Raw genomic sequence first — 18057 nt, forward strand, 5'->3', positions numbered from 1 at the left:
AGTTAAAGCTTGGGCCATTCTTTGGAGATTCTGTGCCACTGCCAAAATATTTTCGAACAATACTTAGTTATCATTTCAAAGATACCCTTTTAACTTGAAATACTAAGTAGCGTAATAAGCTTATAAAACATGCTGCTGCCCCTCTAGTTTACTGGATATTAATTTTAAGGTGAGAGAAGCCATTAGAAATCAGACTTGCTGCCAGGACAAAGTGCGTTACTTAATGTGAAGGCTTGAAGCTTATGGTCTTACTTGAAATTAACCTTAATGCTGATTGAGCATGTACAAAGATCATGTGGGGAAGGGAGACACTAATGTCTTCAAATCACAGATCTCCAGAGGTATCATGCTGTGTGTTTATGAAATGGAATTAACTGCTGAGTGTGGCGGTGCTGGAGCTGGTATGGATGCTTCACGTCTGTGTTGACTTTTCCAAAGGTGATAGGATTGACTTCGGTTAGTCAGATGAAATGACTTCAGTGTCAGCACTTTAATCTTAACTTGTATGCGCAAGTGAAGTTTGATGTCCTTATTTTAAAGTTGTAGGAGTAAGTGGGGTTTTATTTTCTTTTAAAAACAAAATCCTCGCTGGGTAGATGGCTGCCATTCCTGTTCCTAAATATTTAGGGACTGCTGAAATTTCTGCAGAATTTTTGATACTTGAACCGCTGTCAGTGGGTGTTAGAAATTGCACTGCTAGGAGTTGCAGAATGGCAGCACACTGCTTGTATAAGTTTAGATTTGTGAGTCATACCAATACTGTTGTTTATCTTGAAACTGAACTATTATGCTTTTTAAAAAAGCCTTATTTTACCCAACATTTAAACAGGTTTGAGTGTTTCTTTGAGATTATACTTTGCATACGTAACTGTATTTTTATATCAGCTTACCTTTGCATGAAATAAGTTGAAAGGGAGCAGCTTCAGAGGCTGCAGCTCTATTTCTTCTTCCGTAGGTGTTCTATGGTCGTCTATAAAAGTGGTACACGAGATGATGTATTTTAGCAGATCCCTGTAGTATTTCAGTACATGATAATGAATCTGTTTTCATGGCCACGTTAAAACAATGGAAATATGACCAGTAGCCAGGCAAAAATGCATGACTTCTCCTTAGGCTGCATGGTCTACCCTTCCACTTGCAACCTATCACCTCTTGCTTGGTGGTAGTGGAGCCTTCTTATCCATGAGGTCATTGGGGTGCTCAGGATTAAAGTTACTGTGGTTCTAGGAGAGAATTACAGATTTTTAAAGACGATTCCTTTTGGCATTTTTCTGGGCTTTCATGTCAAACATGAGCAGTTAAATGGGACGCAATACTTAAATACTGGTCGTGAGTCATGATTTGAACTGTCCAAGATTTCACAAGAGCAGTAAGAAATTGGCATTTTTTTGTTGTTGTTTTGTTGGTTTGTTTTCAGAGGAGCAATCGGGGATTGGCAGTGTGAAAGTTGATGCAGTAGCCCAGCATTTAATCTGCGGTGCTCAGTGAGCATTACACAATTGTTTTGATTAGCAGTATTCACTCTTTTGGCTTTTTTTAAAGGTACACAGCGGTCTTAGTTGTTCCCTTTGCGTAACTAATACCAAAATCTCTGCTTAAAGTGCCAAGGTACTACTAATAGTAGAAGGGAGGTATGAATAAGTTCTTCACTAGGAGAGTGGTTAGGCCCTGGAACAGGCTGCCCAGGGAGGTTGTGGATGCCCCGTCCTTGGAGGTGTTCAAGACCAGGTTGGATGAGGCCCTGGGCAACCTGATCTAGTAAAGGTGTATGTTTGGTGGCCCTGCCAGGCAGGGGGGTTGGAACTACATGATCCTTGAGGTCCCTTCCAACCCGGGTCATTCTGTGATTCTGTAATACAACTCAGCTGAATTTCTTTAGTAAACTGGAGCTTTGTACATCCTCCCCAGCTTCCAGTCACTCTCATACCACACATACATAGGTGTGGCTGCTGGGACAGGTTTAAGATAATGTGGCTCCTGAAATTGTAAAATGTAATATTTAATTTAATAATAATTAATATTTAAGCTTTCAGAAGCTTTGCATTGAGTGTGTGGTTCGCAATTCCAGTGGTTCTTAAAGATACCTGCCTGCAATGTTAAAATATTTGACATTAAATGTGACCCTTATGAGTATTTGCTTGTAAGAGCATTTCTTTACTCTTAAGCTCAGTAGCTCCTTTTCATACAACTACTTGTTGCTACTGATAAAATAGGTGTGCTTTTGGTTACATTCAGCCTGCTCCTGTTGTGTCTGCCTAGATTAGCACTGTTGCTTTGATGTGCAGAGTAGATTAAGATACTAATTTATCTGGGCGTTCTTTCACTGGTAAGTTCAGAATGATAGGCTGCTTGTTACACAAAACTGAAATTCTTAATGCTGACTTCTAGTTTTGCTAAAGGGTGGTCTTAGACACAGATGTCCACAGGAATTTTGTTTCTCAATTCTCCCTAGAACTGTCCTTAATGACAACAGAAAACCCATGTTTTGCACTGAATTGCCAGGCGAGCTTGTGATGTTAATCACATTATAACATCTGGTTTTGCTATTTGTATTGCTTTTTTTTCTGAATGAAGAAAAGAAGCAGGAACAATTAAAGATAAATACATTGAATTTGAACACATCAGTTATTGATAGCTGAAGATGTAGCGTAAGATTGGAAAAATTATGCATTTATGGAAACATCTGGTATTTTATAATTGTTTTGATATTATTCAACATATATCACATGTGTGGGTAAACTCATTGGGAAAAGATGCACAGAGTATCGATACCCATGATATTGTTATATTGCCTGACCATTTGGGGCATTGCTTTTTTCCCCCTTCTTAGGTCAACGTGAAATCTTTGTGGTGGTTCTCATAGATTCCCCTCATAGAGGGGAACTGTCAAAGGCTTTTTGATGAGATGCTTAGGAATGGGCTGCCCAGGGAGGTGGTAGAGTCACGGACCCTGGAGGTGTTCAAGGAATGTTTAGATGTTGTGCTTAGGAACATGGTTTAGTGAGGACTATTGGTGGAAGGTTGGACTGGATGATTCTGTAGGTCTTTTCCAACTTCAGTGTTTCTATGATTCTGTGATTATTTTATTTTTTATTTATATATATATATATATATAACTACTCCTTGGCACAGTATGTCTTTAGAATGCCTTTATTTCAGGGTTTTTGTCCATTACATTTTATAATCTTGACTCTTTTACTATTGTGGACCATTTGCACTAAAAGGTTGGGAAACGAAGTGGACTGTAAAGAAGGTACAGCTGCATTTCACTAGGAAGCTTTACCTAGGTTAGGTTTACTAAGAGGTTGTGAATATCTCCATTTCCAAGTCTGTTCCCATTAGCCACATGTTTGATATCTCTTTACAACTGTGGGGTTTAAGGAGCTATGTGGAGTAGGATATCAAATAAAACCTCTGTTTAAGTATAGGATTGCATGCATAAACTCGTAACTGTCTGTACTGAAATTAAGGGTAAACTGTAGGGAGCATAAATCGTACAGTTGTGTATAAGGATAAGATTGACACACAAAATAGGGAAAATACATGTACCCTATGAATGACTGTATTTCAACAGCTGTGATGTTAGTGATTTCCTGGGTATGTTTGTGGGCTAGGGATTAGTGAACAAAGACAAGGGAATGAGTGGGAAGCAGGTAGTCAAGCGTTGGTGTGTCTGTGCCTGGTCCTTTCATCTGGGGGTGTTGTGTGGCTCCATCCAGTTGGCCTTCTGTGCTAAGAAGAGGCTGTAAGTGGAGTGTGGTGATGCTCATCAGCCTGCTGATTAGTAAAACCTCACATCTGGTACCAATGGGATGCTTGTTGCTTTCAGAGTGTCTTCCAGTGGTGGTCCCTGTGGCTGGAGATGGGATGCCATAGGAAAGATGAAAGAGTAGGAAAGTCCCAAGGCAGACTGAAAAGGAGGAGACTCCTTTTGGTAACCATGCTTTAGGAATCAGATTTCAACCAAGTGTCTTGTGATATTGTTACCTGATCTGTGTGCTTCTGGAAAATTTCTTCTTAACAGCATACTGAAGAGATGTGAAAGTCCTTATCAAAGACAGTAGATCAAAAATACCAGTTATGTTAATGAAATCTTACACTTTACACTTCAGACTTTGTAGCTTTGTTATGTAACAAATATTTTGATTTTTTTTCTGTCCAAAGATGCTTTGCAACCACACACGTTCATTCCTATTATTTTCATGGTTCCGTGTTATAGGATGCTCAGTCATTTCTGTACCTTATATCAGTATTACTAGTAATGGGATAATATGCTGAAATGTTCCTCTTGGGAGGAACATAGGGTTCAGATTTAGATTTTACTCTGTGCTTGCTTTCAGAGATCTTTGAGTAGTGGAGAAAGGCTTACTCTTCTGTTTTGTTTTTACTTCTCAGTGCCAGCATTTATTCTTAGTCATACATTGCCTAAGGCTAAAGCAGAGAACCTGCTCTGACTTCATTTTGTTCAGATAAGCTATTACATCTCACCCATTTACTCCTGAATTGAAACCAGTTAACTTTCTACCTAAATAACATACTCCAGAAAAGTATCCAAGCTCGATTTTCAAGCTGCTCAAGAGATCAAAGCTCCACCAGTTTTCTTGTCAGTTTATTGCATACATTAATTACCATGTATTTATTGTGTTTGGTGTTTTCTTTTTTTAAATACTTAATGTCTTTTGAAACAGATTTCTCATTCTCAAAGGTTCTAAACAGTTATCTTCTCTTGAAGTGTAAACCATATATATATAAAGTGTAAACCAAATATTATATATATATATATATATAAAATCTCATCTTAATCCATCTGTAATGAACTTACTTGGATACCTGGCAGTATCCCATTCCTCCCTTGATTGCAAGAAAGCACCTCAAAAATCATTGCCATGTTCCTTCACAAAACAGCACAGGTCTCAGGTAATGGAGCATTCAGCTTGCAAAATGCATATGCCGTAGTTCCTCAAAAATATCATGGTAATGTGTTTTATTTTAGACTCTTGATTGGAAACCATTCCCCTGTGTCTTGTGTCCAGAAAGCCAATGAAACACACCAAAAAAAGCTGGTTTGGGGTTTTGCTCGATGGCTTGCGTATTGTTCCCAGACTTTCCTGAGCAGCTGAGTTATGTTGTAGGGGCTGAGAAGATTCTTTAACTACTTTACAGGAGGTTGAGTATCAGCGCTACTAAAAGCAGCTTACTGTACTTCAAACAGCTCCTTGTTAAGATGGGTAGCTGACTGCACACGCGCTAGTAAGCCGGAGTAGAGAAACATAATGAGGGAAGTCAGTGCTTTGGGTAGATGTTTTACTGCTCTGAGCTTTCACCTCAGGGGTAACTCTAGAAAGGAGTTTGTAAGTTTTCTGTGTGAATTATTTGTTCTCCTTTCATTCCTTTATAGTTGAAGTCTGCTTTGTGTAGCTGAATCATATAAATTTAAGTTAAAATACAAACCTAGTTCTTAGAATCAAGCAACTTATTTTTTTTCCACAAAGTAAGTGCCAGGAAGCTTTACTTTATGTGTATTTTATTAATGCTTTGTGCCAAAACATTTTACATCCTGTGTTTTCTAACGAACCACTGCTTTGTTAGAGGCCCAAGTTTTCATCCACAAAATCACGGTGCTGTAGATGTTTTCCTGTCATGCTTTGGATGGATTTGTAATACCCTGAAGCAGCGAGCTGGCTGTTTTAAATGATGTAAATGAAGTTACCTGTCGCCCTACAGAAGGCTGTTGGGTTGGGCTGGTATCCGTTTTGCTTGTTGCAGCTATTAATGTTCCCTGTTAAAATCATGTTAAAAAGCCTGCTTAAATCAAGTTCATCCATGTTCCCGTGCCTTTACACTGATAGCGAGGTATGATTGATAACTTAATTGCAGCGCAGAGTAACTACAAAGGTGTATCTGTGGGTGTGGTATCAGGAGTGTTTCTGTTTGTGGTGCTGTTGGTATAAACAGTGCCACCCCCTTCCTTGTGTTTGTGTGCTCGTGTGGTGAACCTGATTAGGAAGCTGGTCCGCATGAGGAACAACCCAGCAAGGAAAATAATGATTATTTTTAACCCAGATCAGCTACGAGTGAAATATTGGTGTGTGGGAGTGATGGGTAACTACAGAAGTGTTTCTACCAAGTGCAGCCTGAGACAGCTGAAACGTAGGTGGGTAAGTGGTTTCCTTGGTAGTTTTTTGTTTGTATTTTAATTCTCAGTAGCAGCAAATGGTATTTCACTTGCATTTAGGCAGAGATGATGTACATTGTTAGCTGGAAGAGGGCAGAAGGACGTTTTATCTCTGGTCTCATAGTGCTGACAGAGCTGAGATTTGGGTCTGAGCTCAGAGAGCAGCTCGCCGTAGCCTTGCTCTCCCTGCACATTCCTGCCTCCCCTCTGTTTTGCCAGCTCTGTCACCAGGCCAGCAGGGAAGCAGCTCAGGAAGCTAAACTTGCTGAAACATAACTTTCCAAAAATATATTTTCAACTGGCCTTTTGCTCCACAAAGCAGCTCACCACGGGGATGGATGAGAGTAAGCATTCACCTGTGGCTGGCAGCAAACACGAGGGCACGTGGCAGTTCCTCTGTCTTGTGTTCTCCTGTAGCCTCCTGACAGCAGGAGCTTGGCCTCCTGAGGGGTGCCCATATGTTTATGGGCAGCCCTATAAGAGATTAATCAGAATGAAGATGTATGTAGTGATGGAAGGTAAATTTGGGAGGTGTTAGCCCCAGGTAAAGAAAAGATCCCATTGTGGAATTGATGCAGTTTTCAAGCGATGCTGCTTTGTCACAGTCATGTCTAACAGTGGTGACAGTGCACTGACATCTTCAGCAGTGTCTGAATTAAACATTTTCAAGAGAAAATAGTCATTCAATGTAGCCATCAGATGCTAGTGAAATAAATAGGCAAGGAGAAGCTTGCCTGTTGCTGGCTGTAAACCAAATCAGTTCATTTTCCTTACATAGCATTTGGAGTTTTTGTGTGGTATTTTAAAGTCCATTGTCCATATTCTTGCTATACTTACTATGTCTGCTTTTAATTTTGGAAAGACAGACCTTGCAGGTTTTTTAGTGTTATGTTGAATTAGAAGACTTGTGTGCAAAACGTGTCCAAAACCATAAAAGCAAAACTTAACCTTTCCTGAAGTGCTTGAATGAACAGTATTTCAGAGATTATAATATTGCAAAATATAAACTCAGTGCCGCTTAATTACTGGAGTTGGCACTTTGTTGGCTTTGAAGAATTGGCAAGAACTGTGGGCTTCAGGTTTTAGAAGGCATTTGTGGTTAAATGCTGGTGAGCTGACTCACTATTTCAACACTTTCAAGCCATGCATCCTTTTCAAGAATGAAGCTTGATTCTCCCTTTTGCATAAGGCCCGTTTCTTAACTTAATTGTTCATAGAATCGTAGATTGGCTTAGATTGGGAAGGGCCAAAAGATGATCCAGTTTTAAACTCCCGCTGTGGGCTGGTTGCCACCCACCAGCTCAGGCTGCCCAGGATCCCCACCCACAGGATCTGTTTGATCAACAGAGTCCATAGATGTGATTATCTTATGTCACATTCGGGTGGGCCAAAATACAGAGTGCCCTATGTCAGGAAAAGGGAATGTATTCTCAAAGCGTTACACTAGAACTAGGTGGACAGGTGTAGGATTCCTGTTGCAAAGGCAAGCCTTAGATGTTGTGTCATTAGCGTGGCATGGTTACCTGCTGCAATTCTCTGTGCTCTTCTCACCCAGCTCTTTGAGCTGGTCTTTAAACTTCATTTTTACAAAGGAGTGCTGCCAAGGGCAGGGCCCTGGTGGGTGAGTGTGGGCAGTCGGTGTGATCCCTACCAGCCCTCCTAACCTCGCCTTCAAGGAGGGCTCCAAGGGCGGCTTGCAGGAGCAACGTTTAATAAAAATCTTGAGGCAGAACTCCACCTGTCAGCATAAACAGAGCTATAAACCAGATTCTGCAGCTTCACCTCTACCATCCATAGTTTGTTTTCCATAATTGCCACCAGTGGCACCAAGCTCTTTCTCAGCATGTTTCTCTTCTTGGATCTGCTTCGTTGTAGTCTTTAACACTGTTATGGTTTGTTAGTGCTGTTGTTGTTTCATCCTGCCAGTATTTTTACTAGTGAGTGCTGCTGCCTTTTCATCCTGCTACTCACGTAGCTGCAGTATTAATTTTCTTAATTATCACCTCCAGATGGATGAAGAGCAGAGATTAAGTTTGACCTTAGTGCAGTTTGCTTTACTGCTAAAACACCATCTCTTTGCAATATGTTCACAACATGGGGATGAGTCACGTTACTGTAGTCAGACTGAGGGGCCAGAGTCAACCAGGGCATCTGAGAGAGCAGAGCTGATGGGAAGGATGGCAGTGCATGGGGAGGCAAGGTTTCTTATAGTTCTGTTAAGCACTCATATCCCTTAAAACTGTTGTGTTTCCACGGGACTGTGTTCCAGCTCTGACACCTCTTATGTCTGTTCTGTCTCCAAACATGAAAGTGAATTAGTCAGTCTTTGCTGATTTACAGAAATCTTTTATTTTTTTTTTTCCAAGTAATTACAAAGTGAAGACATCCATTCTGTGACTGTTAGGGGAACAAGTCTCTGGGAGCTGACCACAGTATGTAATCACTAGTTCAGGGCAAATGCTTTATTTTGATGCTACATTTCTTGTGTGCATGTGAGGTCTGGGACGTGGGAGTCCCGTGTTCCAGAGACTGAAGTTTTGTTTTCCAATTGAAAGAACTTGGCTTCGTGGTAGTGAATATATGGTAGCCAAAATAAATAGAAGGTCACAGTATGGGCTATTTTAAGTTTTAAGTAGGATACCAGGATTCTTAAATCATATAGAATTTGCCACCGTGGATTACATCACAACTCTGAAGACATAGAATTTGCCACATCAGATAAGTCAGTAATGCACTGAAGCTGTTCTGCTACCCAATTCTGAGATGGGCAGATTCGACTGTCAGCAAAACTCCATAGGACTCATTGCAGTACCATTTCAGCCTCCTTCACCTATCTGCTGGAAGGAATGAAATGATGATAGAACAATTCTTATTTTACTCACTAGCAGTCCTCCTACAGGGTAAGTTGGTCTTTCTGTTAGTCTGCCTGCTGTCTTCAGTGCCTTCCATTTTGATTTAAAAAGTTGTGTAGAGAAGATAAAGCAGCTTTGAGTTCAGTGATGTTGCTGGCTTTCAAAGGAACTGAGTTTGTAGGCTTCAGGTTCTGTCAGAAAACGTTTGGGCAAACAAAGTGCAACTTTTGCCACTGTTTGGGATGAATGTTTTAAGTCAGATTTTAAATTGCAGTGTCTCTTAAACCATGTTTTCCCTCTTCGATGTAATTCAGTCCTCAGTGTTTTTTGTAAGGGACCTATAGAAATAGCCTGGTTTGAATTGCATTCTCCTTGCTGCTTATAGACCCTGCAAAAATTCACTGTTCATAGATCAAATTTGCCTGGTGTAATTAAATGTCAGGCAATATTTAACATCAACTCTTATTTAGTATTGCTCTGTAAAAAGTTTTAGAAGGAGAAATAGGGCCTTAAAGGAAAAACGAGGGACAGGGAGACATGAGAAGTTTTGGAACTTCCTGAATTGCCCCAGTGGTATCTCAGATTCCATCAGAAAAGGGGTGGCCAGCAGGGTGAGGGAGGTGAGTGTCCCCTCTACTCTGCCCTCATGAGGCTCCAGCTGGAGTACTGCATCCAGGTCTGGGGCCTCCAACACAGGAAAGATGTGGAGCTTTTAGGGAGGGTGTAGAGAAGGACACAAGGATGATCCAAGGCCTGGAGCACTTCTTGTATAAAGACTGGTTGAAGGAACTGGTCTTTTTTTCAGGTTGAATGAGAAGGCTGCGGGGAGACTTCATCGTGACATTCCAAGATTTAAAGGGAACTTATAAACATGAGGGCAATTGATTTTTTACATGGGTAGGTAGTGATAGGACAAGGGAGAATGGCTTTAAACTAAAAGAAGGGAGGTTTAGATTAGATGTCGAGGGAAGTTCTTTACTGATAAGAGTGGTGAGGCTGCCCAGAGAGGTTGTAGATGCCCCATTTCGGAGGTGTTCAAGGGCAGGTTGGATGGGGCCCTGGGCAATCTGATCTAGTACTTGATCTAGCAGCTGACAACCCTGCCTGCGATGCTGGGATTAGAACTTGGTGATCCTTTAAGTCCCTTCCAACCCAAGCCATTTCTATGATTCTTTGATAAAGCTCTCCTGGCCAACTTGTTTCAGGTTCAGGTAAATTTTGACTAACACTATAGGATGATTACAGAACACATTTTGGGGAATGCTTTAAGAACTGGCAGAATTTGAGCTGAGAGTTTCATCTGTGCATTGTTACTGAAGGCAAGAGAAATATGAAATGACAGAGGTGCCAGCATCAGTTTGTACGATATTTCATGTTTTTAAAACGGTATTTTTCAAATCAGTGATTATTCCACTTAGTGTGCTAAGTGGAATCCTTTAAATGAATGGAAAAGGTGAAATACCGCTAACATTGATCCACTTATCTCTGAATGACTTTATGATTTTAGTATGCCTCCAAAACTTGCAGGGTGTTGTTTTTTTGTCATAGCACACAACGTTTCCATAGAAACTGATGTTTGATGTAGGGATTTGATAATACCTTTATTTTTTTAATTCCATTTTTAAAGCGTGTATTTTGAATAAGAGTAGGAAATAAAAGCACAGGGGTGTTGTGTGTTCTACTTGTTGGGACTGTTCTTTCAATTTGTTTTTAATAGACAAGGCCCTTGAAAACAATGAATGCTGATGCTTTGAGATATAAGAAATAGAAATTGTCTTCCAGATTATGCAATTTAGAATGTTACAGGCAAAAATGATACCATAAGGAGGTTATATATAGCTTAGCTGTAATCCAAACATTACCAAAGACTTCTGGAGGAGAAGGAAAAACCTTGATCATAGTCTTTTTTTAACTGAAATTTTGTGGTATGAAAAAAAAACCCTAAAAATCATGTTCATCTGCTTTAGTTGTGTTCTTTACTCCCTGCCTGTGGGTCTGACTGAGAGCAATATGCAGAGGATCTGGCAGTGGGGGTTGGGGGAGTAGCTCATGGGTTTAAAAGGATACTCTTTCAATTGAAGAGAGTCCTTGCAGAAGATGAGTTTCCAGCCAGGACACCTCTGTTTTATCATCACAGAATCACAGAATGACCCGGGTTGGAAGGGACCTCAAGGATCATGTAGTTCCAACCCCCTGCCTAGCAGGGCCACCAAACATACACCTTTACTAGATCAGGTTGCCCAGGGCCCCGTCCAACCTGGTCTTGAACACCTCCAAGGACGGGGCATCCACAACCTCCCTGGGCAGCCTGTTCCAGGACCTAACCTCTCTCCTAGTAAAGAACTTCCCCCTAACATCCAACCTAAATCTTCCCTCTTTTAACTTAAAACCATTTCCCCGTGTCCTGCTATTGACAGCCCTTTCGAAGAGTTTACTCCCCTCCTGGGTGTAAGTTCCCTTCAAGTATTGAATCATCGACGTGTTTTAGGTTAGTAATCCCACGAATAAATCTTACTGGAGCTGTAATGGTTCCTAATTTTCACTCCTTTTAACAAGGTGTAGATAAGTGCAGTCTTCCTTTGTCTTTCCTGGCACTTCTTCCTTACAGTGCACTAATAAATGTGTTGGGAATACCTGTTGTGTCTACCTGTGAGATGCAACAGAGTCCATCAGAGAGGATGGGTTGTTTTTTTTTCTCTCACGTGCGATTTCTTTCCCTTTCTGCAAGTTTTAGCAAGGAATTTGCTAAACAAAAGCCTGGTAATTGGTGAAAGGGCTGAGTTCCATAAAAACTGGACAGAGGTGGGTGAGGTGGTCACTGTGACCACAAGTAGCTCAGAGATGTGCCGGACCCTCTGCTGGTTTGGTGTGCCAAGCCAAGAGAAATCGAACCTGGCAAGAAAAACTTATGTACAGCTGATTGGGTAGGGCCATAAGTGAAACAGTGCCCATGTGTTTTGCAGAGGGTTTGGTCTTGAATACAACTGAAGATCAAGAAGGCATATGGCTAAAGGGCAAATATATTAAGGGTATGTGACTTGCTGTGAGTTACTGAAACTGATTATTACTTGGGCACAGGGGAGAACCTTTGTGTTACGTACACAAACAGACATATCCATCAAATGTTATTACAAAACACTGTTTTTCAGCAGGTGTTATTTTCCCCTCATATGTAGGGAGGGGAATAATAATAAGGAATGTTCCGTGATTGTCCCTTATGTCTTTCCAAAAATCTGTAGCAACAACCAATGAATGAAAGCAATTTATGATTAATATAATGGAGCAATAATCATGAGGGGTGCAGAGGAAAGGGTGATGTGTTAGCTATACATGTTGGAATTTGTATATGTTCAGGAGATAGGCAAGAGACTTAAGCAGAATGAGCTGTGTGTGTTTCTCTGTTTGTCTGCTGTGGTTTGGTTTTGTAAGACTGAAGTATAATAGGAGTTTTGTATTATTCCTGCCCTATAAATTGGGCAAAGAGTGGTTGGAGTCCCCAGTGTGACAGGCTATCCTACAGAGAGCAATACGGGATTATTTTCTTCCAAGACCAGACGGTACTAAAATGCTTAGGAAGTTATAAGAGATGAGAATATATCTAAGTCTCCACTTTAGAATCAGTGTAGCCATGAAGACGTGGCTTCATGTAATGTTGCTTAAATAAAATATTGTGTATTTTGTTAGTTTACTTATCTAAAAATGGGAAAAATAACATTTTTAATGTACTTTTCTAGTTCTAGGTCAAATGATTAGTTCTGTGACAAGACAGCATGACACTTTGAAGTATGACAGAAGCCCTGATGCCGCAACTGAAGCCGGGAATATTAATGGCCAAATCTAGGTGAGTGATTTTAACTGTGATGGTTCCATAGCTGTTCCATTTCTTCCTCGCTGCTTTAGTTCTCCCATTTCTGCTTTGAAACAGCATTATGGTTTTGGGTACTCTGAAGTTTTAGTATTGGATATATTGGAATATATTGGGGACAAAGTAACAAGCTTGTGTGATTATTGCTTGATTACATCCCCTTTCTTTCTTGAGATATGGTAGGTGTACTTCAGGTATCTTCTTATGCTGTGTCATTATTTGCAACCCTATAGATATTTCACAAATTACATTTACTTCAGTTTCTTGTATTTTTTTACTATGTTTACTCAGTTATACTGCAGTTAATTTCTTTGAATTGTCTGTTGAGTTTACTATTGAGTTACCCTTATGGTCATTGCAAAGAATGTCACATGTAGTCATATTATACCATCCATATTAAGGTGATTAATTAAGGTGACAGTCCATTGGGTCTGCTTGGTAGTAGCCTCAACTTCAGTTACTGATAGGACTTCCATGGCATAGTGTAGTCACTCCATGAGGCTAAATCTAATTTAATTCTTATAAAGAAGTTGTAGACTTTTATTAATTATGACAGCAAAATGAATTGTGAAAAATTGTAATTGAATATAATTGAATTATATTGGGTTGTTCTGTTGATGGTGCTCATGTAAATGAACATGTTGGGTTTGGTTGTGATTTGTTAATTTTTACTTCAGAGATCACATGGTCTTCTAAAGAAGTCATGGGTAGCTGCTGTAGCTGTCCAGATAAAGAAACTGTCCCAGATAACCATCGAAACAAGTTTAAGGTAAGCACCTGATGTAGCATGCTGTCAATTGTTTTCTTGCTTCCTTGTGGAGTAGGTAGGTGATGGGAAATACCTAAATGAAAATAGGAGAACTGCCTGATGGGTCAAAGCATTGCAGACCTGCAGGTATCTGTGGCTACAGGTTTATCTTGCCCCTTTGAAAATCTTTTCTTAGCAGCAGTGACAGAAATTCTGTAGACAGACCGACTTTCAGTCTTAAGGGTGGAGAAGCAGCCTCATGTTTTTGGTACAACTCCATGCATTTTGTAGAGCCCAGTTAAACACCGTTACTTCTAGGAGGTTGCGGACCATGTGAGTTGAGTAAGAAACATAACTGGGTAAGTATGATAATAAACCTGGAAGTGGGGTCAGCAATGAAATATTATAGGACTGCAGATTGTACTTGAAGATCACTGTGAATTATATCATTTGGAGAACATTTGTTTTCCTTAACTTAAATAAGCTTCATGTATGTGTGCTTCTATCCCTTGTCTTGCTGGAATTTAGAAGCTTGTGAACTCTTGTTCATGTGCTTAACAACAAGAAGCTACTAAAATGAGTGCCTTTAAGTAAACATACCTTTGCATTGTCACACAACTCAGATCTGCTTCTGTGCTCTGAACTTTCTCTCCAAGTTGGCAAAGGAATGTAGAGCTTCCATAGTGAAAAATGATTCATACGTTGCCTTCGGGCAACACTGAAATGAGCTTTAAAACAATGGGAATTTCTGGAAACGTTTAATATTATCAGTACAAAAAGCTGAAGGATAAAATATTTTTCTGTCGCCTTGGGGTGTTTTGTTTTTTTTTTTTAATGTATTTGACATCACTTTGTGCAACAAGTTCCTCTTTTTCTCCTGGTAGATTTTCTCTATTGTTTGTGTGGTTCCCTGATTTAGCAGCAGGGGGGAGAGATGAAAGAATGTAATTTGCAAAATGAAGCAATTTGTCATAAGCTTCAGTGGCAGATGAAACTATTTCTAGTTCTTTTTAACTGACTAGATTTCAAGTAAAAAATGCCTCTTTAAGGGGTAAAATTAATTGGTACAATAGGGAGCTCTTTGTAACCTTTTTACTGAATAAGAAAGAATTCCGCTACAGGCAGCATTGCGAGATAAAATACCTTTGGGGGAAAGTACAGTGTCAGAATTCCATAAAAGAAGCAGACCACCTCCAACTGGTGGAAGAGCAGAAGGAATAAGCATATAAGCTCTAAATGTAACGTGTTTTCACATAAGATAACCATAGGATATGTGAATTATTTGTTGACATTACACTGACAGACAAAACAATCTAAAACAGTCTGAGCACAGTGCAAGGCCCTACAGGTATGTGAAGGAAGCTTCATCTTATAGCCTCTTCTCAGTGCTTTTCTCAGCTGTAAGTGGGGTTACATGACAGAGTAAATAATTTTTTTAGAAATGAGACTTTGAAAGATTTAATTACCTGAGATATCCCCGTGTAAATACTAGAATGTGTACGTAGTGTCAGTTTGAAACCTCATTAACCTTAAATCTCTTCTATTTTAAGTATCACCACAGATTTTGCGATAATGTTTTATATTCTCACTCATGTTGCTTTTAAAATATGTGTAATTTTAATTCTGGGTTGGAAGAGCAAAGGAACTGGTTTGGTGAGTTTTTTTCTCTTAAACTTTACCTAAAGGATCACAGCTCTTATGATGGAGCAGATAGATGCATTAGTGAAACATTAAGATGATAATAGTAGTACTGGTGCTCAGTTACTTACCTAATGTTATTTAACTTCCTTTCTGTAGGTTATTAATGTGGATGATGATGGTAATGAGCTGGGTTCTGGCATAATGGAACTTACAGATACAGAACTAATTTTGTACACCCGTAAAAGGGACTCCGTAAAATGGCACTACCTCTGTCTCCGTCGCTATGGCTACGACTCAAATCTTTTCTCTTTTGAAAGTGGTAGAAGGTGTCAAACTGGACAAGGTATGTTGAATTTTTGTATAAGGAGATTTTCAGAAGTGTATTTGATAGCTGACAACTTGTTTAATCATTATTATGTACTTCCCTGCCCTTTGACAATGGTTATAATGGACATAGTTTTATACGTGGATGCAGTTCCTGGAAAAAAAAGTAAGTGGAATGGGCTTATGGTAAAATGAGAATTTGAGTTGTTCACAGTTTTTGTTCTGGAGCACTTGGTGTTTTGGGGTTGATAGCTCTGGTCAGCTTAGAAGGTTTTCACAGGGAAGTTTCCCTGCCATTGGAGTTTGAGTTGGCTTTCAAGGAAGGGCAAGGAAAGCTGGGGCTGTTGAGGAATCTTTTCAGAGCACAAAGTTTGCTATTTTTTATATTTTTAAGAGTCTGAAACGCTGGAGTGAGCTGGTTATGCTTACCTTATTTTCATTGTCTTCAGCATCACACCTTTGTTTCAACCTCTTCTTGAAACTAATATCACTTTCATTTGTATCAGTGACATAGTTCTCAATTCTTTTCAAATTTTATATGAAGACTGGAAACTCCAGCTATGCCGACTTATCATCTGTGTGCCTTTGATCAGGAAAAAGTCAGTTTCCTTTCCAGCCCTCAGATCACCCCCATCTTGGCCAAGACAGGCTTTTCTGTTGCTGTTTGTAACAGCAGGCCCTGATGGAGGAATAGCTGTATTGGGCTGAGGTCTGAGCCTTGTTTTGCATCTTCATGCTGTGATGCAGCTCTATGTACTTGGAATTCTCGTGTATTGATCTAGTGTGTTATTTGAGTTCTTATTTTCTTAGAGATTTTCAGCATGTGGTTGTATCTCTTGTAAATCACGTTATTTAGCAACGGCAAAATACTTTTTAAATTCACTATTAAGTTAGGAACAGTAACAAACTTGATCCTAACCAAACTTGGTCAAACTTCATTGTCAAAGCAGCGGTGAGGGCAGACAATTAATTTACAGTAAGAGTTTAGAAGGCATTCTTGATTCAGCTCCTAGTGAGAAATTGAGATGCTTTTAAATGTTACAGAATACTGTGCATTAAACTAAACTTTCAGACTTCTGAGGAAAAAAGTGTGAACTTTGGTTTGAAAAAATGCACTTAAATGGATTTTTGCAGGTTTAATTCACTGCTTCATTTAAATATATGAAGTAGATACTAATAAAACTCAATTGAAAGTGATATTTTGGAGGTTCTTTTCCACAGCCACTTACCAAGTCTGCAAGCTTTTTCACTGACTGTACAACTCTCTCTACCCTTTCAATTTCGTTTGCTTTTCAAGAGAAGATTAAGTAGACTTTGTGAGCAGCAACCCTTTCTTCCCTCTTTTGTTTCTTGCCTTCCTTACATAATATTAAGTACTGAAGAATACTGCTCTGCCATTTTTACCAATTGTACTAGTCACTGTTCTTGTTGTTTATTTCTTAGATTTGTTATTATTATTGGTTTTGGTCTGTTGAGGTTTAAGTATCTGGTGCAAATTTTTTTGGAAGTACAGCAAAAATGAAATGTAGGCTATTGAATTTGAACTGGCTCATTTGTTAGGGAACAATGTAGTAGAAGCAGCTCTACAGCTGTTTTATTGCAAGCATGGAACTTATTGACTGCACCAGCTGAATATTGATTGTTGACAGACATTCCTCTCAGCCCATTTGGTGTATTCCCAGTGAGGTTTGTCAGCTTCTGCCACATGGAGCATTTCTGGTACTACTTTTGCAGTTCTGTGTCCATCAATAAATACATGGTGATAGTAATTGCCAGCATGTTGCATTATTGCACTGACAGAAGCTGCAGTATAGCCAGGTGGTTTTTAGCAAAGATTGAGATACTCATTAAAAAATAAATAAATAAGAGGATCTGCACCCATGTGTAACAAGCATGTCAACTTTAACTTCATGCTTTCAATGGAAGAATAACCCAAAGCTGCGAGTTTGCTGGTGAGGGTAAGTTGGGGTGCTCCCTGCTGTTCAAAGGCAAAGCGGCACAATACACATGTCAAACACACAGTATTGCTGCTGACTTTGTGCTCTGTGTCTATCCCTTTAGCCAAAGCCAGTTGGTTTGTTACTGTCTGTTTCATGCAGTTTGTCCTACTGGCTTTACATTTAATCTTCTTAAAGAAACTTAACTATTTTTGCAGTGTTTAAATTCTTCTTTCCCCTTGTACAGGTATCATGTAGCAATTTCATAGAAATCTGGTTTAACAAATGTGATCTTGTAGCATCATGGTGATTTCATTTAGGTTTTTTTTTGTAGGCATCCTTGTTATCAACATAAAAGAAATGTTGATGTTTGTGTTTCTTTTCCTTTTTACCCCTCATTTAACCCTCAAAACTTAGTTTTGCTTTTAATGGAACCAATTTTTGTTCCACGTTGAAACACACTTGAAAGGATTTCACTGTATTTGTGTGTGTTTTTGCTGCAATAAAAGTTCCTA

General features: G+C 39.5%; 1 protein-coding gene across 1 annotated transcript in view; it reads left to right on the top strand.

Annotated features, from left to right (window-relative positions):
• FRS2 (fibroblast growth factor receptor substrate 2) overlaps positions 1-18057 on the top strand; it is a 41662-nt gene that overhangs the window by 13868 nt on the left and 9737 nt on the right. The window contains exons 2-4 of the mRNA XM_015856144.2: positions 12762-12868; positions 13570-13661; positions 15438-15624. Coding sequence (XP_015711630.1) covers positions 13596-13661; positions 15438-15624 — 253 coding nt within the window. The 5' untranslated portion in view covers positions 12762-12868; positions 13570-13595. The remainder of the gene's footprint in view (positions 1-12761; positions 12869-13569; positions 13662-15437; positions 15625-18057) is intronic.

Source organism: Coturnix japonica, chromosome 1 (assembly GCF_001577835.2).
Source record: "Coturnix japonica isolate 7356 chromosome 1, Coturnix japonica 2.1, whole genome shotgun sequence".
Taxonomy (NCBI): Eukaryota; Metazoa; Chordata; class Aves; order Galliformes; family Phasianidae; genus Coturnix; species Coturnix japonica.